Source organism: Micropterus dolomieu, linkage group LG05 (assembly GCF_021292245.1).
Source record: "Micropterus dolomieu isolate WLL.071019.BEF.003 ecotype Adirondacks linkage group LG05, ASM2129224v1, whole genome shotgun sequence".
NCBI lineage: Eukaryota > Metazoa > Chordata > Actinopteri > Centrarchiformes > Centrarchidae > Micropterus > Micropterus dolomieu.
Window position 1 is genome coordinate 17,541,745 of NC_060154.1, and position 20,161 is coordinate 17,561,905.

At 40.4% G+C, this 20,161-nt stretch overlaps 2 protein-coding genes across 5 annotated transcripts in view; both read left to right on the forward strand.

The window, feature by feature from the left end:
• Window positions 1-20,161, forward strand: part of faf1 (Fas (TNFRSF6) associated factor 1) — a 1,021,784-nt gene that overhangs the window by 352,997 nt on the left and 648,626 nt on the right. The gene's annotated exons all lie outside the window — the stretch shown is intronic.
• zfr2 (zinc finger RNA binding protein 2) overlaps window positions 1,029-20,161 on the forward strand; it is a 30,120-nt gene continuing 10,987 nt past the window's right edge. The window contains exons 1-10 of one of the 4 annotated variants that reach the window (XM_046048832.1): window positions 1,029-1,151; window positions 6,363-6,618; window positions 6,947-7,064; window positions 9,727-9,954; window positions 10,858-11,192; window positions 14,030-14,218; window positions 14,480-14,720; window positions 16,452-16,639; window positions 18,673-18,792; window positions 19,521-19,684. In XM_046048832.1, the coding sequence (XP_045904788.1) occupies window positions 1,099-1,151; window positions 6,363-6,618; window positions 6,947-7,064; window positions 9,727-9,954; window positions 10,858-11,192; window positions 14,030-14,218; window positions 14,480-14,720; window positions 16,452-16,639; window positions 18,673-18,792; window positions 19,521-19,684 (1,892 nt within the window). In that variant the 5' untranslated portion in view covers window positions 1,029-1,098. The remainder of the gene's footprint in view (window positions 1,152-6,362; window positions 6,619-6,946; window positions 7,065-9,726; window positions 9,955-10,857; window positions 11,193-14,029; window positions 14,219-14,479; window positions 14,721-16,451; window positions 16,640-18,672; window positions 18,793-19,520; window positions 19,685-20,161) is intronic. The other 3 variants (XM_046048834.1, XM_046048833.1, XM_046048835.1) reach the window with 3 other exon arrangements.

Here is a 20,161-nt window from a genome sequence, read left to right on the forward strand (position 1 = left end):
ACCTTACTTCACTTGCACCCAACCAATCATATCACCCCTGCCCAGACTCCCTGTATGCAAATATTGACTCTGTGTACTCACACTAACAGGCTTTTTTCGACTAACCCTACATGCCACAGTAAAAAAGATATGTAGGTCAGTGTTTCAAGTGATATTTGTACATATCTTTAGATTTATAACATATATCTCCCCTATCCTCAATTCTGTGCCGCTCCTGATGCGAAGTCATTACAACCCAAGGTCGTTTTTTTTGTTTGTGTTGTTGTTGTTGTTGTTTTTTTTTTTTACATTATTAGCTATTTGTAAGATTACACTGATAGAGGACCTGAATGTGATATTCTGTAGTTTGTTTATTTTCTGGTCTGTCTGGTATTTGGGTTTACATTACATTGTATCGCTATCGTCGGTGACTGACATACACGCGACATTCAGCAGATTCACCGCAAGCAAAGCGAGAGGATTCATTACTTTCCACTTCCGTCTTCGTGTAAACACCTTTTTAGACAGTAGAAAAATAGGATTTAAGCAGTTTCTCAATGCGCTTTAAATTTTTGCAAAATATGCTCATTTTATTAACTAAAATAATTTTGCTCTCCAATTAATTACATGAATAAAGTCTATTCGAGTGATAACGATAACAAAGAAATATCATCCTCCTTTCTTCCTACTCATTTCTCCTCTGTCTTTCTTTTTTCAGATCTTTGCTTTTCAGTGTAATACTCCAAACTGTTCCTTTAAATCATATTTCTACGTTTCACTCGGAAGCAAAAACCTTCCTTCTCGAAATAATTGTAAAAATTTTACACCGTGACACAGTGACGTGAAATAACAAAAGCAAATCATGAAAATCTATTTATGCTATGTAAAATGATTCTCTAAATGAACTGAAATGATACACTGACACAACATTTTCTCACTGTACATTTATTAATAATGTTCATTATTTCACTGTGTAAAAATATGTTATGTCTTACGCACTTCCGGTGTAGCAAAGAAGCGTAGCCATTGGCTGCTGTAGAGGGGGTGAACTATCTTGACGGCCAGAGTTTAGTGTTTCACTGCTGTCTGCCAGCACTTTACTGTACTGGAGATGCCAAGATGGCTGCAAGCAATTATTTCGGCTTCACACATGGTGCCGGTCCGCAGTACAGGTAATTTAAGTGATGCAGGTTGGTGTCAGCATGTGTTTTGAGTCGCATTTACCAGTCGCTGCTGTATAAAGGTAGAAACACGGTCACTGGTGGGATTTCACTGCGTGGCGGTGAAGAGACAGGCTAGTTCGGCTAGCTAACGTTAGCTAGCTGACTTTGCAGGCCAGCGCTCCCCCGACACGCTGCTTGGCATTGCGTGAACCCCAGTCCAGTCATCTTCGGTCGGAAAGCTGCTAGTGATGGTTCAACACCTTACCACTTTAACGTCAAGCAAAACTTCAGGTATAGCAAGTGTCTCGCGGTTAGTCAGTCGAGCTTGTTGCAGCTGTGAGATATTGGCCGGCGTTTAGGACTTAAGAGGGTTAACCCTGGTGAAGCTTTGCTAATGGACCGGTTTCTCACAAACAGTGCGTTTGCTGTAACGTTAGTTGTATATGTTTAATTACGACATGCTGCCAAAAAGGAACATTTAAATAGATGCTAGTGTGAAAATAAACACCGGTCACGAGTAAAAAACTCCAGCAGCATGATTTTGTGTTTGGCAAGTTTGTATGACAGGTAAAGCAAATAAATTGACTGGTAATCAGATATAATTAGCATATAATGTTCTTATCATTCATTGTGGTTAGTGAAATGTGAAGGTTTCCTGTTGTGGTTTGTTGGCAAGCATTCAAGCCAACAAACCTGATTAACAGGAGTGGGCTATGTTCTCTTTATGTTCCTTTTCACACGGATTTCTCTGCATATGGCCTGATTTGATTTGATTGATCTCTGATTTCTTGGTTTATTCACCAAAATCTGTACTTCTCCTGGTTTTAATGCATTGGTAACCAGTCTTGAATATTAATCCTAATTCTTGATTGAACATCAACTTCTACAGCCTCAAACCGGCCACAGTGATGGCTCTGCAGAAGTACAGTAAAATGTTTCAATTTTTTCAATTCTGAAATGAAAACAAGGTCATAAAGAGGGGTGTTTATGGCTCTTCTCAGCCGTGGCTCTTCTTAGCTATCATTTTACTCATCAAAATCCAGTTTCCAACATATTCCAAAGTATTTCAAGACACCCCAAGGGTGTTGTAAATCTGCTCAGTCTTAACGTTCTGTCACTTCAAAGGTTGCATTGTCCCTTTTGAGTTATTCAACAGATGATTTAATAGCAATTTTACATTTCAGTTGTTTTCTACAACAATAGTAAAACTTGACAAAGGAATAATTTATGTAGTCCCATGGTAGGGCTGCACAATTAATTGAAATATTATCCAAATTGCAGTAAGTGCAATATCCAGATCGCAGAAGCTGCAATTTTTTGATAAAGTGTGTGATAAAACAGCTTCATAATGAAGTAATGTAGTGCTGCGGAGATGTCTATCACTACTAATCTTGTTCTCTCTAGATGTCAGAAAACATCTCACATCATCATGATTATAATATTTATTTTCTCTGAAAATTATAATGGAAAAATAATCATTCCCACAAAGCGTGAATCATATCACAATGGTACTATTTGTCCAAAAAAACTAATATGATTTTTTTTACTATATCCTGCAGCCTTATCTCATGGGTTATATCATCATGTTGTACATCCTGTCTGTAGTACTTAACTCTTAGCAATTTAACAAGCAATAAGTGAGTATCAAGGCTTGTTCTCCATTTAGCATTATGAAAACAGAGACATCCCTTGTCCGAAACTTAGAGTATTTAAAACTGAGGCATTCTGAAAGCAGGTTTGGGAACAGGGATGGGTCAGAGCAGGCAAGTAGGTCACAGCCGAGTGTTGAACCAAACTTATTGATTTTGTTTTTCTGTTTATTTTTGGTGAAATGGATGATGTCACATTAGTTCAGAACAGCATCACATTGTGGCACTTGCGTAACCTAATTATTAGAACTTGGAAGTTCTTGTCCACAGTGTGACATAATGAAATTAGAGGCATGTCTGTAGAGGAACTATTAAGCTACTTAAAAGACGATGCACAGACTAGTCAACCTTGGACAAATGAGGTTCGCCAAAACCCTCCTTGGTAGTCTCGGTGTGTAAGTTTCCTGTATACGTTTTATTGTTCAACTGTTTAGCATTTGTACTTGCTCCTGAATATTTTTGTTAGACAAAATAGTATGATCACTAGTGATGGGCAAATTAAGCTTTTGTGAAGCACTGAACCACCTGAGCCAATTGTTTGGAAAATGGGTTTATTACTCGAAGCTTCAGTTACAGTGACCTCTCCTGGCGAAGTTCAAGGCTGCAGGCAAATTAGACAGGCTAGCTGGTGGACAGGAGGCTTTTAATTACATGCACGCACGCCCCTCGATGAGCAGTGCTGGAGAAACTACTTTACTTTTGTAGAAAAGACCATTAGTTATAAAGAATCTTTGCTTTAATCACCCTTGGATTTATAGTATATTTACTTTGAAAATTCTTTGATGCACACACATTAAGACTGAACATCATGTTCAAATAAAGATTGATGAATTCATGTATTTTGTTATTGAGGAGAGAGTGCTGGGAAATATGGCATAGGTTGGATGTGCTTGTGTAACTATGACAGGGGGTGAATGTGTTTAGATGGGGTGCACAAACACTCAAAGCTTTTGAGACGATCGCGGCAGTGCCAGTGAATCACGTGACTGGACCGCGAACCAGTCAGTGATTCATTCAGTAAGTGAAGCAGTTGCTGCTTCGGACGTCACATATCACGTGATTTTTTTTTTTGCACCAAAGCAAGCTTTGAAGCAGTGGTTCAATACGATTGTAGTCCAGGGGTTTGAAGCGTATATCGAAGCTTCAGTGTCTCAAACACACATTTTGATTCTGCACTTTTATGATCTTAAGGCATCATTTAATTTTAGCCCTCTCATGTTCTTGTCTGTCTAGACACTGAAAGATTAATAAAGATTCTGATGGCATCAGTCACTGATTGGCAGTAATGGCTGCTGTCTGTATCACAAACGACACGGCTGTGGGGCGTTGTCCTTTTCTTATTTCTATGTATGCTGATTAAAATTAGAGAGAGGTCAGAGGTCAATGCAGGGCTGCTCAGTCAGTGTTATAATGTTTGTGATCACAATTTTGTCTTCCACAATTAATTCATCTTGTTTGGGTGATGGCATGTAGCATTAAATGTGCCTTCCTATTTTTAGAGCCTGTTTTTAATCATGCTTGCAGCATGGCTGTATGAATGACAATGTCAGTCTGCCAGTTTGTAACCATTTTAGTCCAGACTGAAGTATCTCAACTATCGGATGGATTTACATCAAATGTTGTACAGATATGTGGTGCACAGATGATGAATCTTACTGAATTTGGTGATCCAGCAACATTTCCTCTAGTGTCACAGGTTCACATTTGTGGTTGAGTGAAATATCTGAACAACTACTGGATGATTTACCATTAAATTTAGTGCAGACTATAGCCATTCAGGTGGCATCAGAATTAATTAGAAGAGGTGATCACTTTGGTGATTAACTGGCTTTTTTTAGCTCGCAGTCATTTAGTTCATTCATTTCCATCCAACGTCAACCACTTATCCTGCGTACAGGGTTGCGGGGTTCATTCATTTCATTTAGCTTATTTAGTACAGCCTCACAGAGCCAGTAGCATGGCTGTCGAGTCATGTTTAAATATACTTTAACATTTTGAAGCAAGTTTTGTTCAGAGTTCCTTAGTATGGAGGAAAGAGAATATGGGAAAATATTTGTGTTTCCAAACTATCGCCCTGAAATATAAATTCAGAATTTCTAAAAAAAAAAAAAAAAAAAAAATTGATCATACAAGCAGAATGGTTTTCATGGTGTATGGAGCAGGCAGCTTAAATGTTTACCACTGTGTGAGAGAGTGCGTGCCAGAGCGAGTTTGAGCTCTGTGCTCTCAGTGCAAGAGGTCGGGACTATATGAAATCCAGATTACATCGCTGTCTCCGTCTCTCTCCTCTGCTTTCTGTCAGGGGTGTGTGTGGATGGGTGGGTGGGTGTGTGTTCACCCGATGGTGGGGCTGAGCTACACACACAAGCACAGCGGACAGGAAGAGCCATGGCTTCTGCTGCATGCGTTCACACAATAACACAGCAAAGTGGCTCTGTCCTGCAGGATTTTGCAGCGTTCGAAAGCAATTGGAAAATAACTTTTTATTTCTGTAATTAACTGCTTTGTTCTCGCTAATGCTGCTTGTGTTCCTCTTTCACTCTTGAGCTGGCTCAACCACTGCTGCTCTCTCTCTCTCTCTGCATGGGGCCAACTTTGTTTACAAACAGCAACTCATTCTGTCTGTGCTTAACAACAAAAGACTAGAATCACTTCATTTAAATTGAGGATTTTTTTGTCAGAGGATTTTGTTTTAAGGGTGATGACCTTTTAAAATATAAGATAAGAACATTTGAAAGTTTATTTGAAAACTTCCTATAGAAGCTTTGAATGTAAAACAAAAAGTGGTCAATTATTAAAACTAACAAATATGCATGAATTATTATGATAAACTGCGAACAGCTGTACTGATTATCATCCCACTGTCTGTGTTTCTCAAGGTAGCCTACATTGTCCACCTGTTAATTAGGTATTAGGGTCAGTTGTTTGAAATTACAGAAATAATGTTATTACATTGTAGTTGAGGACTTCAGCCTCAATGCCTTTATTCCTTTTGACTATTTATTATGAATGATATTTTCTTTCAACAACTTCTTTCAATTCTTGCATTTCCAGCCCGTAAAATCCACTGACTCTGACACAAAAGGAAATCATTTAACTACGTAGCCTACTTAATCATAGCACAAAATGCAAATAGTGTTACCAAATCAACAGATTCTAAACATATCAGCAAAATCAGGCAGGCAAAACGCTCTGATTCTGAAATGCTCCCTGTGGGTGTGCCTGAAGTTTACGGAACGAACGGGGTCACATAGAGCTGTGAAGAAGGTAGTAGAAGCATGAAAATGACAAATTAATAACAAGTCAATAATGTGGGGCAAGCTACATGCTCCGCTGTTGAAACGCTTCTGAGATGCTTCCAGTGGGCTATGGACGCATCAAAACTGTGGCGCAGCCGCAACGTGCTGTAGACGTAGTCAGTGGATTCCCGGTGTAACATGGCTTCATTCCAGCTTTACCCACCGTAAAGCCTCACATCTCTGAAGTTTAATGTTGTTCAAGAAGATGTCCTCTGGAAGCAGTTTTTTGAAGTTGACCTTCTTACTTCACTTAATTTCCCTTCTCTCTTCAGTACCCAGCCTCCCCCGGCCTACTCCCATCCCTCTACAGCCAGTTACAGTGTCCAGCAGGCTCCAGCTGTGGCTCATGCAGTAACTGCATCGTACGCTCCAGCTCCAGTCCAGGCAGCCCGGCCTGTAGTCTCTGCTCCTTACCCTGCCTATCAGAGCCACCAGGCCCCCCCTGACTATGCCTACAGGCAGCCAGAACCCCCAGCGCCTCCACAGCCCACCACCACCCCACAGACGTACCAGGTGTACTCCGACACGGTCAGTCTCATTTTGCTTCCCTTTTATTTTCTGCTTCTGCTATTTCTTATACCATGATGTAGTCATTATGGATGTTATGTAAATGTGTTTTGAGTCATATAGTGTAGTATAGTGTTTTAGCTGCTAAGACACTGCAGACAGCAATGCATGCCGCTTCTGCACTAACTTTCATTGTGATAGTCTAATTTTTTACAATCAAAAATTTATGCCATCAGAATGTAAAGGATGCTTGAATTTTACACACATTAGCTTTAATGCAATGTTGATATCTATGCTTTTCTTGTGTACTGTTTTACAATTGGATTAAATGCTGTCTTGTAAACACCAGCAGGACAACTACAGCTATGGGCGCCCTGCAGCTGTGACTACATATGACAATAAACAGTACTACCAGACGAGTATAGCTACAGCTCAGAGGACACCGGCAGAGAATTACTACCAGACAGGTGAGTCAGTTGATTTTACTCATGGTGCGTCCAAAGTTTCAGTTAGGGCTGCAATATTAATCTAATCGTAATCGCGATGTCGTCATGTGCAATTACATAACCGCAAAACGTGTGCGATTTAACACAACAGATATGGCGTGTGAGACACTCTTCTGTGTGTGCGCTGCATTCTGCTCATTATCCACTCCCACACCGGGCTCTCGTATGTGCCTCTACAAACAGATGGGCCTATGTACAATCAGAAAAATTATTTATGAGCAGTGTGCGAGTAACTTTTTAGGACAACAACCTACCATAACCCCCCTCCCTGCTCCGCCGCTAATCGTTGTGAATATAGTCGGACTCACCACGCTGGTCGCTCTGTGACAGAGACAGAGTAACGTCGTCAGCATCTGTAGCGGTAAGACAGAAGAAAACTGGGATTTCACAGCCTGGATGGAGCGGCACGTTAAAGGTTTGGCGTGCTACAAAACTTTCAAATGTTGAACAGTATTATTGACAAATTAGTTTTTAGCATTAACAAATAATGTAGAGCCTTTTTCTTGTACAAGGATTAAATAAATAAATAAAAAAACACAAATGAAACTGCTGTAACTGGATTTAATATTCAACTAGTTGTAAAATAGTATACTATTATATGAAATTATAATTAATATATAATTGTCATAGGCTACTAACAGTATACTGTTAACTGAACATTACTCTTTATTTAATGTTATAATATTGTACTAATACACTCATGTATACTAGTTCCTCCTCCAGGTTGTGGATAGAGCCTCTGCAGTAGACTAATGTAGATTTAGCCGTGCCAGTGTGCCAATATTTGCACCTTCTAGCCACCTCCTCTATAGAGCAACACGCTCCCTTGGCTCTGTTTTACTAGTTATTGTTATAAATATCGTTGAACTTTTCCTTGATAATCCAGCAAGTAGACTCAAAGTACCATTTGTGCCATTATAATCAAATCGCAAATTGCAATATTGTCTACAATAATCGTAATATGACTTTTTCTACAAATCCTTCAGCCCTAGTTTCAATCATTGTTAGGGCTGCCGATTATTAAATATTAAAGGGCAACTCCACAGATTGTATACACTAGAATCTGTTTACAGGTCTCAGGGAGTTTCTTATGTGAAAACGGTTGTATAAAGCCCGAAATCTAATAAATTACCACATGTGATGTCACTTGAGTCAGTGTCTGTTGGCGTTTGAAGATTACAAGTAATACAAATTTCTGGTGTTAGAAAGAAGTGATGTTACCAGACCTCTGTAGCCCGCTACTCTTTTCTTCTTGGGGCTAGCGGCTCAGGCATAACACACACAAATATCTGACTGTCGTTAAGTTGCGTTGTGGTTAATGTTGGTGCCAATTTTTGACAAGGAAATAGAATGCCTGGAATAAAAAAGGTGATATCTCTCTCGTTCTTCTGTATCAATTTTGATACTTTTTCTTGGCTCACCATGGCAAGTACTATCTGTATTTTTGGTTGGTAATAGGACTGTGCCAAATAGTTCAAAGCTTCAGTCATAATGTCGACATTCGAATTCTTAATCAACAGTTGTTAATTGTTTTGAATGTCTATTGATTTTGTTAAAACCTTGTATTTGCACAGTTGCAGATAAAGATGAGGCTACACTAATATTATGATTTTATTAGATTCCGGTGATGGCTGCATATGATTGTTTTTGACTCATGTGATCCAAACATTTCCAATAACTCCGGAGCATAGTACTTCAAAAAGTCAACATGAAAAAAGATATATGTAATTATTACATTTCAATACACATGTAACAAATGACTTTGCTTCAGTTCATATAAATCATTTTTTATCAGTTTATTCAAATGGAGGATTTTTAATTTCTTTTTAGGGTCATAAAATCTGACCAGGGAGCACCCTAGTGAACAAAGAAGTTTACTTATTATTTTATTTTTTATTTTACATCTTTTAAAATCCAGTACACTAGACACAAAGCCCCATTTACTGACATTCATCTCTTCACCAGCTGATGTGAACCATCGCTCATTCACAAGTGCTTTCAGAGCACTTCAGTGGAAGCAAGATGGCAAAAAAGATTTAAAAAGATGGAAGAGAACCCTTGGGTTATAGTTAAGGAACCCTCTAAATATCTCAGTCACTGAGGTCGCAATTTATGTCTCAGCAGAAAGAAAAATACAGAAAGAAAATGGTGCTCATGGAATGGCACCATGGAGGAAAGCACGGTTCTCCCTTAAAATATATGCATGACACTGTACATCTCAACCTTGAATGTTGTATGTTACTGGGACAATGTTATGTGAGATCTTGAAACAAAATGCTATATGCTTAATAGAACTTTAGAGATGTACTGTTCATGTCAGTTTCACAAAATTATTGTTGACTGTTTATATAACAAGTGTTTCTTCTAATTAACAGTGACACACAACCCTCAGTCTTGCTGGGGGATTTGTGTCCTCACCTGTTGGTATTGTTTACTTTGCACTTTTGAAGGGGGTGTGTGTAATGATTCTGCTGCCCATTTGCTCGTGAAATGAGAATCTGTCCTGCTCTACCAGAATTTCTCTGACAGGCAGTCCTAGAGGAATCGATGGATGTTTCAGATCTCTTTTGCTCTCTCCTTTCCTCACTCTGATGCCCTTCCCCTCCATCTCTCTCTCTTTCAGTGGGAGTAAAGAGCGCTTACAGTCCAGCACCCACCACTGTGTACAGCCAGCCTCCTCCTCCCCAGAGGCAGATAACTGCCCTGAAACCTCTGGCGCCTGCCAGTGCTGTGTCTACCAGCTACAACATCTACCCAGTGTCCACCAGTGTCCAGCAGCCGCCCACACCCATTTCATCCTACACCCTCGGCTCCTCCTTCGGCTCCACTGTTGCAGCCACCACCTACTCAGGTAAGTCAAGAGATTAGATACTTTATTCATCCCAAAGGAAACATCACAAGATGCTCGATATACAAAGTATAAGAGATATTGATAAAGTGTTGCGTCTATAATTTTTTTCAGTGTAATAATTTTTAAACATTGCAGTATAAAACAGGGCGTATGTATGTGATAATTTGTTGCAGCACATTTACTTCCACACAATAGCTGATACATTTCTTCTTTTTATTGTTAAAGCCAGTGTTATTATTTGGTCAAACAACATAGTGGCACAGCAAAATTAATCTTAGCATGGTGACTACTCGCAGGGCTGGTAGGTGAACTGCAGTAGCTTGCAAGCTAACGTGCTAGCCAGCCGGGAACATACAAATTGCTTCCCGAACTTTTTTTAATTTCTCTACCATTGGCAATTTACTCCCACCTGGCATTCTGTTCTCAGTACTGTTGATCATTTCACTTAATACAGAGTCTTTTGAAGAGAGGAAAAGCTAAATGAGCTAGCTAGATATCTTGTGTACTCAGTAACAATTTTATTATTATTTTTTGGCTCACAACGGTCTGCAAACCATTTCTTTTATGCAGCAGTTTATACTTGGCACAAATTTGCGTGTCAAAGTTGAACTCCATGCCAAAAATTCACCCCTACGTGCAAAACTAATGATCGTCATGTTGCGTCAGTTAAAATGAAACCTTTTTATGGTGTGTACAAACATTGATACCTTGCTAATTGAAGCTTGAGTTTCTTATTTCTTCTTCACGTTGTCAAAGAAGATTTTGGGATTGTCTTTTCCTCCTTGGTTTTTAAGTGCAGCTTATTGTTTGCATGACTGCTGGCTGTTTGACCCATATCTTGTAAGCTTTTCTTATCTCTAACACTCTGTCCTTGCTGTCTTCCTGCTGCTTTCTCACCCTCAGGCATTAGCTACTCCAGTTATGATTCAACTGGCTACACCTCCACATCCGCTCCCTCCTATTACCAGCCAGCCCAGCAGACTCTCAACCAGCCGCAGCCTCCACCTCAACAGCCACAGCAGCCGCAACAACCCCAGCCCCCCATCCAGCCACCACACAAGCAACTGACAAGCTCTTCATGGAGCAACTCGGGCAGCAACATGGTGACAGCTCCGGCCGTAAACACCTACAAAAAACCCACGTTTCACCAGAACAAGCTGCAGAAGCCCAAAGGGCCTCCCAAGCAGCCTCAGCTGCATTACTGTGACATTTGCAAGATCAGCTGTGCAGGCCCGCAGGTAGGAGATTTGAACATGAAAAGCTTTGTGTGCATTAGAGTTGTGAAAGACACAAACAAAAAAACAAGGAGAAATATGTTACTATATTAACATTTAAGTCCTGAGTACATGTTTTAATGTCTGTATGAGAACTGCTTTAAACTAGTGCTGGACAACAATTAAAATATTTAATTGCGATTAAACGCATGATTTTCTGCGATTAATCGCATAGTTATGTGCGAAATTGAATAAAGAATTCTAAAGTAGTGTATTGTGCACTTTTAATCTAAATGTACTGCTATATACACAAAAATGCAATAACGTGGTTTGCAAACACTTTAAACAAATAAGGTGCCAGCAGTATTCCCTTTACACAGTAGCAATAAAATATTTCTTGTAAAACTTAAAGAGGTGGTATTATGCTCATTTTCAGGATAAATATTATTTAGGGGTTGTACTAGAACAGGTTTACATGGTTTAATATTGAAAAAACACCATATTTTTCTCATACTGCACATTGCTGCAGCTCCTCTTCTCACCCTATGTGTTGTACGCTCCGCTCTTGAGCTACAGAGTGATGCATCTTACTTGTACAAAATCTTTGTTGGGAATTGCACATGTGCAGTTCCCAGGTAAGGACTACTAGCCAATCAGAAGCAGAGAAGGGCGGGTCGTAAGAAACAAGCTAGTGTGATCCAAATCAAAGCCGCTTCAGACTGCGACCGTAACCTAGCAGATGGTATAAGTTACTCACAAGTCCACAACATCATTATTCCACATCTTACCATCAGGACTAAATGTTGAACTGTTGCCGGTGTTCTGACGATCGTAAAATGCTACCATAGCGCAAATCGATAGACACGACTGTACTCGGCCCTGCTCCGTTTTCCATTGCAGACAGTACCCAGCGATAGTACGTAGATTGTCGTCATAGCGACGCCACACACAACTACCGCGAATGTTCAATGCGAAACACTCATCAGTGATCAGCTTTGAAAATATAAACAGTCTACGGTTAAAACGTTTCTAATTCCTCAGAATGTAAAGACAGATGAGCGGTATGAAAACCTTCCAGCTGTGTTTTCCTCTGCCGTTGTTGCTGCAGCGGTCTGTGTGACGGCGGGAGCAGAGGACTCTGTGAGCGGGCGGCTGGCCGGCCTCACACGCTCCTCCCGCGGGTTGGCGCAGGCTTCCCCCGCAGCCACTTGCGGAGCTCCTCAACTCCGAAAATATTCAAGCACATTTTTGTTCCGCCATCACTTCTCGTAAAACTGTCAATATTCGAAATCTACACAGCTGATTTCTCACCTCAAAACTTCTCAGAAGTGGATTTAGTGATGAAATTCCATACGAAAACTGTAAAATATAAAACTTTCTGTTGCTGGCCTCTGTCTGGCGCACGCAATGATGATGCAGTGAATAGTGTATATTCTCTCTGACCAATCAGCAGTCTGTCCTGTTTTCACTTACATTTTAGTATCTCTCAGCTCGCTTGGAACCTCGAAGGAGGTGAGGTGAAATGAAAAAAAGTAGCTGGAAGCAAGTGCATGTACAACATTTCTACAATGGAAAACCAAACAAAGGCGAGTCGAGCCAAAGGGCCTCCGCTCAGACTAGCTTGGTTTGAGGACGTGCCTGAGCCCGCTAGCCGCTTGGCAAGCTTTATGACACGTTTTCATTGTGACGTCACAAGTAAAGGAAGTGAAGGGCTGGACTACAAACGAGCTGTTTTCAAGCAGTTCAGAGCAGAGCTTTCTGTGGGAGATGAGAACTCCCTTTGGGCTGGACTTTGAGCTTTTTCACTTTGCAAACCTGTTACATGCAGAAAAAAGATATATAACTCAATAAAGGAGAGGGAAAAAGCATAATACCACCTCTTTAAACATTATTGTGATCAAATATAGAACCAAAGCTATTTGCCACTGCCAGGGCATTACCTTTTTATCCAGCTTGTTAAAACAAGTCACCATCAGAGTCTAGAGCCACGATCATAACATCATAACAAGCACCTTCTGAGCAACAGGTTAACATATAAAATCTGCAGAAACATTTTTCTTTTATCAGGGACCAGCATAAACAGTCTATGTTCAGTAGCAAGTGTCCCTTGAGTGAAGGTAAAGTGGTCGAGCGCAAGGCGTACAGGCAAGCAGGTGCGTTCCCGTCACGCGCACATCCACCCACTGCTGGAGTTGAATTGTCTTGAACTTTTTGTATACAATGCACAGCACAAATCATTGATCCTCACTGTTTGAGTTTCCAGAATCTATTACTGTTAAATAGGCTACAGCTGTGTAGCGCACAGAAGCCGTTGTCAGGGTTACTATCCGTAGAGCTCCTGCTGTTTACTTTCGGAAATCACCTGAGGAGCGGGGAGCAACCCTGACTAGCCAAGTGACTACTTTGTGATTTTAAGAACGTTCCTAAGACCAACATCTTCCCCCATACTTATCAGCATGCAGTGTGTAGCTATCCACTTCGCTATGGCATTTGATCGCTTGTCTTGCTTTTGTTTATCTACTTCTCCCACACGCTGCATCCAATGTAGTCTGCCAAAGCCTCCCTCCACTGCTTGTTTGGGTGGGTGATTTGCAGGCTGATCAACATCCCACACCTCCTGACCTGTGATTTGACTGTATGTTTATTCAGAGCCAGTGAGCAACAATTAAAAACTGCGTTAAAGTGCGATAAAATAATTATCGGTGTTAATTAATTAACGAGTCACGACAATAATAACACATTAACGTGCCCAGCCCTAATTTAAACAGAATAAAAAACAATGAAAATTAGATTATGGTAAAGTATGGCTATTTCTGTATGTGCAGCTTCATCTTGCTAACTGGTTTTATTTACTGCATCAGACGTACCGGGAGCACCTTGAAGGCCAGAAGCATAAGAAAAAGGAGGCAGTGCTTAAATCTGGGGGGCAAACGGGGACCAGCAATGGGCCCAGAGGGGTCCAGACTCAGTTACGCTGTGAGTTATGTGATGTCTCCTGCACCGGAGTGGATGCCTACGCTGCCCATATTCGTGGGGCTAAACACCAGAAGGTTAGCACAGCTGTGATGCTTTTGTCTTTATCATCAAGTGTTTCAATATTTGTTGTTGTTTAAGAAAATATGGGCAGCTGTAGAAGATATTGATGTAACATGCTTTTGTTATTGGATATGACTGTGGTGTACTCATGTGATGTTCCATCTTAGCTGCCAAGTCTTGGAACAAAACCTGCCCCAGGGATTTGAGATGGGATTAGGTTTCAGCAGACTTAAATGGTTGTACCTCCCTCTGTCTCCCTTGTCAACCTTGGAAAGGTGGTGAAACTTCACACCAAGCTGGGCAAACCTATACCTTCCACTGAGCCAGTGTTGGTGAATTCTGCTCCAGTTATCACAACCTCGACAGCTGGGAAACCTCTAGTCTCGACGTCCACTCCTGTCTCTGTCTCAACCACTTCAACGCCCACTGCAACACCCAAACAGGTGGCTGTAAACGCCATGGTCAAAACAGCAGCACCAATCAAGAAACCAGCTCCTTCCAAAATAACTGTCATTTGTAAGTTTGTTGATTTGTTATGTAGATTATAAGGGATGCTTTCTTTTCCCCATCTGACCCATTTAATATTGAATAACTACTGCTCAACTACTAGTGCAATATAAATGTTTTCCTCTGTAGTATAGCTGCGGTGGAGTGAAAAGTCAGCCGTCAGAGAGGGGAGAGACGTATTGTTTAAAAATGGGGATAGTGGTGCACATTTTCAGACAGTCACTCCTGGAAGACATGCATAGTGCTTCACTCGGTTGTTCACACGAATACTGAAATAAATGGTAATAAAAACTTCAAACCTTGATTCCTTTCTCACCCCTGCACAGCTGACCATTCACAGCGTGACGTGGATGTGTGAATGTTGGATTCTTGGTTTAGGAAAGTTACAGAAAGGGTCAGACAAAGCTTCCATTACTCCAGGAAAGGTGTGGGTGGGGGTGTCTGAAGCTACTTGACCCTTCGACAAGCAGTTCCGACGAAGTATACTGGCTCCTTTTTAGTCTTAAACAGTAATGATATGAAAGTTTGACTAGGATTACATAGTCATCTGTTCATCTCAATCAACAAAATGCTGAAGTTTAAATGCAATTTAAAGACAATAGCAGCACTTAAAGGTTCAGTGTGTAATACTTCGGAGGGTCTTTTGAAAAAAATGCAATATAATAAACATAACTGTATTTTCAGTGGTGTATACTCTAGAGCGTGTTTTGTCACTACGCTAATCACGTAAAAGAAGAAGTAATATTCCAGAATGACATTAATGTTAGTGGTAGTAGTCGTCTGGTTTATTAGAAGTATGAAAAGAAGAGAAATTTGGACAAATGGAGGCCCACGCGTATCATTTAGCACAAGAGCTGACAGTGTCTTGGCCACCATAGCTTCGCTTGGAAAGGGGTGAGCAGTGACTTGACTGGTGCATTCATGTTGTGTCAAAATAATCAATCTATTTTTCCCGCAAGGAAAAAGAGAAATAAAGTGTACATGGGACATAAAGAAGTACACAGAACTTTGATTTGTGCAAAATTGCATATATATTTTACAAACCTGTAATTTGTAATATGGTTATAACTGTTAGTTTGCTGTCCATGTAAAGTGAACTAGATGTCTGCGTGTAGTTTACATGCTGTGATAATGCTAATCCAACACATCTTAGTAGCGTCCGTGTTGATTCAACATTCCGGCTTAAGGGCACATGACCACACACTGAAGTCAGATAACGACTTCACAACGTGAATGCGCTGTGAGCCTCTGATTGCAATTCACAACCCTCACCTCTAAATGCCACTAAAACTTACACACTGAACCTTTTAATAAGTATATTTAAAATGATTTGAACAGGAGTCAAAGTGAATTTGTTTATTCCAACAAATAGGCAGATAACAACATATTTAAGTTATTAAACTACAACATTTTGCTTCTCTGTGAGTTTGCTTGCTGTGCTGTGTCATCAAATGCGTGGGTTTATTTTGAATATTTAAGCTTCAGTCTCACACTTAAGTGTTACCAACCATTAATGTGGCTTATGCGCAAAGTTAATATGGCTCTGCTTCAAGATGCAACTGTCAGAACAACTAAAATAACTGCTGGTGTTTTTTTTTGTTTTTTTTAACCAGCCTTTGGAATAGAACTAGTGAGAGAAATTTGCAATTATAAATAGATGTTTTTTTATTATTAAACAAATGGGCATGTAGTGTTTGTTAAATTAACACTCTAATCTGTAATATCTTTCCTGCCGCATAGCCAATAAGCCTGCCAGCACTCCAGCAACTACAGTGACAGCAGCAGCAGCAGTGGTGGTGGCTGCCAAGGTGGAGAAGCCCATACAACAGTCAGCTCAGAAAATGGAGCCTCAGAGTGACGATGAGGATGGTGACAGAGCTGGAGGTCAGGGAGACATCCAACCAGTGGGACATGACTACGTAGAGGAGGTAAGCAGGAAATGAGAAGAAAAGCGATTACAGTGTTAGCTTTATTTACAGCCGACCAGTATATCGGAGGAGTAATATACAGGTGCTGGTCATATAATTAGAATATCATCAAAAATTTTATTTATTTCAGTAATTCTATTCAAAAAGTGAAACCTGTATAATGTATACATTCATTCCACACAGACTGATATATTTCAAGTGTTCATTCCTTTTAAGAGTGATGATTATAACTGACAACTAATGAAAACCCCAAAATCAGTATCTCAGAAAATTAGAATATTGTGAAAAGGTTCAATATTGAAGACACCTGGTGCCACACTCTAATCAGCTAATTAACTCAAAACCTGCAAAGGCCTTTTAAATGGTCTCCCAGTCTAGTTCTGTAGGCTACACAATCATGGGGAAGACTGCTGTCTTGACAGCTGTCCAAAAGACGACCATTGACACCTTGCACAAGGAGGGCAAGACACAAAAGGTCATTGCTAAAGAGGCTGGCTGTTCACGGAGCTCCGTGTCCAAGCACGAGAGGCGAAGGGAAGGAAAAGATGTGGTAGAAATAAAGTGTACAAGCAATAGGGATAACCGCACCCTGGAGAGGATTGTGAAACAAAACCCATTCAAAAATGTGGGGGAGATTTACAAAGAGTGGACTGCAGCTGGAGTCGGTGCTTCAAGAACCACCATGCACAGACGTATGCAAGACATGGGTTTCAGCTGTCGCATTCCTTGTGTCAGCCACTCTTGAACAAGACACAGCGTCAGAAGCGTCTCGCCTGGGCTAAAGACAAAAAGGACTAGACTGCTGCTGAGTGGTCCAAAGTTATGTTCTCTGAAAGTAAAATTTGCATTTCCTTTGGAAATCAAGGTCCCAGAGTCTGGAGGAAGAGAGGAGAGGCACAGAATCCACGTTGCTTGAAGTCCAGTGTAAAGTTTCCACAGTCAGTGATGGTTTGGGGTGCCATGTCATCTGCTGGTGTTGGTCCACTGTGTTTCTGAGGTCCAAGGTCAACGCAGCCGTCTACCAGGACGTTTTAGAGCACTTCATGCTTCCTGCTGCTGACCAACTTTATAGAGATGCAGATTTCATTTTCCAACAGGACGTGGCACCTGCACACAGTGCCAAAACTACCAGTACCTGGTTTAAGGACCATGGTATCCCTGTTCTTAATTGGCCAGCAAACTCGCCTGACCCTAACCCTATATTATCTCTTTGGGGTATTGTGAAGAGGAAGATGCAATACGCCAGACCCAACAATGCAGAAGAGCTGAAGGCCACTATCAGAGCAACCTGGGCTCTCATAACACCTGAGCAGTGCCACAGACTGATCGACTCCATGCCACGCCGCATTGCTGCAGTAAATCAGGCAGAAAGAGCCCCAACTAAGTATTGAGTGCTGTACATGCTCATACTTTTCATTTTCATACTTTTCAGTTGGCCAACATTTCTAAAAATCCTTTTGTTGTATTGGTCTTAAGTAATATTCTAATTTTCTGAGATACTGATTTTGGGGTTTTCATTAGTTGTCAGTTATAATCATCAAAATTAAAAGGAATGAACACTTGAAATATATCAGTCTGTGTGGAATGAATGTATACATTATACAAGTTTCCCTTTTTGAATGGAATTACTGACATAAATCAACTTTTTGATGATATTCTAATTATATGACCAGCACCTGTATGTTGGTTAATATGCAAATTAAAAACAGTTGTATCACAAATAAAGTATAAAGTGAAAATAGTTTGGAGTAATTTTAGAAAGAGTTTTATGTATTTTGTTTAAAGGTCTCTGTTGTTGAGTTAACAGAGTAGCAGTGATGATTTGTGCAAGGTCTTAATACAGTCTTGTAATCTGTTAAGTACTCACTAAAGTTAAGTACATACACTTAAGATTGGTGTTTAAACCACATTTATTCTCCAGTATTTTCATGTGTCATTCTACTAAGAGTTATATTGTAGTTATTTATCAAATCTTTTGTCTTTTTAACAAAATTAAATTCCAAGAATGTGTATTTACCTGAACTGTCTTTTAGGTACGTAATGATGATGGCAAGGTGATTCGATTCCACTGTAAACTGTGTGAGTGTAGCTTCAACGACCCCAACGCTAAAGACATGCACCTGAAAGGAAGAAGGCACAGACTCCAATACAAAGTAAGAATGCATCACTGGGCTTATTCTTGTTTGGCTGGTTATCCAGAGAGGCACAGTGAACAGGGTTGAGATGCATTCTTTCAAGGCTTTTGGTGTTTTAGATTACGCAAACTGTCAACAGCAGCGTTTTCAGATTTCCAAAACACACAGTGAAATACAGACAATAGGAAAACTTCTTTTCTTTCTTTCTCCTCCTCTTTTGGTTAAACAGCAGCAAAACGGGGCATGTCAGGACGCACATGCAGGTGACACTATTCAGTCTTACCAATGTTGTCACGCTATTTCACTGGACAACAGGTGGCAATAACACATCAGCAATGGCTGGGAGGAGGAAGACAACAAGCTCTTAAACATGGCTGTAGACTGATTTTAAAATGCTTTGAAATAGAAGGAAATGAACTTGTCTTGTTTCTTTGACCTCATGGATACACAAATAAGTTACACTGAATGTAAACATAAGTTTTGTTTGCTTACATCAAAACTCTACAGGGCACCTTTTTAAAGTAGCTGAGGCAAAGACGACTTGAGCTTGTGTCTGAAGGTTGTCATTCTGATCAGTTTTTAGGGGTTAAATGCCAGCTTAGAGTGGGTGGAAGCCCAAATGGAAATTTTACCTGCAATAGTGTGGGAATGGCCTGATAACATGCAGGATCACATGTGCACTGACTTTGATTATGTTCTTGTTACATTGCTCTTACGTTGGTTTTGTCCTCCCCTCTGTCTTTTAGAAGAAAGTGAACCCGGAGCTTCCTGTGGAGATCAAGCCAAGTAACCGGGCCAGGAAGCTGCAGGAGAGCAAGCTGAAGAAGCAGAAGCAGAAGGCGGTGCTAAAGAGACAGAGAGACGATGAGCAGCGCTGGCACATGGAGATGAGGTCAGACTCATGGCCAAAGTTAGTAACCTAAATTTGTTCCCACACGTTACGTTTGCGATTTTCCGTGGTTGGCACAGAACAGACTTAAAAGGAAAAGATGAGGAAGATTCATTCATATAGGTGATATCCGTATAGGGGAAGTCCTTAAATTTACCAGCTGACTGTTAGTCTGACGCATATACACATGGGGAAAAAAGGGAATTTAAAGCCTCACACTGGTCAATCACATGAGATTTCTTGCATGTACCATAAAATACAATTATCTCAACAGCCAGAGGAAGGTCATATTAATTAGATTAGATGTGAGGATTTTATCATGTAGACTGTACAGGCAGTAAAATTGATCCCGAATTGAGTGAGCGTGCTGCAGTCAGCAACCAAATCCTTGCGGGAAATTCTGCCCTGTGAAAGTACGTCCACTAAAGTGCTTGTTTTTGCCACTGACAGGCACACATTATTATTTTTTTTATTTTATTATATTATTTCAAGTGTCTG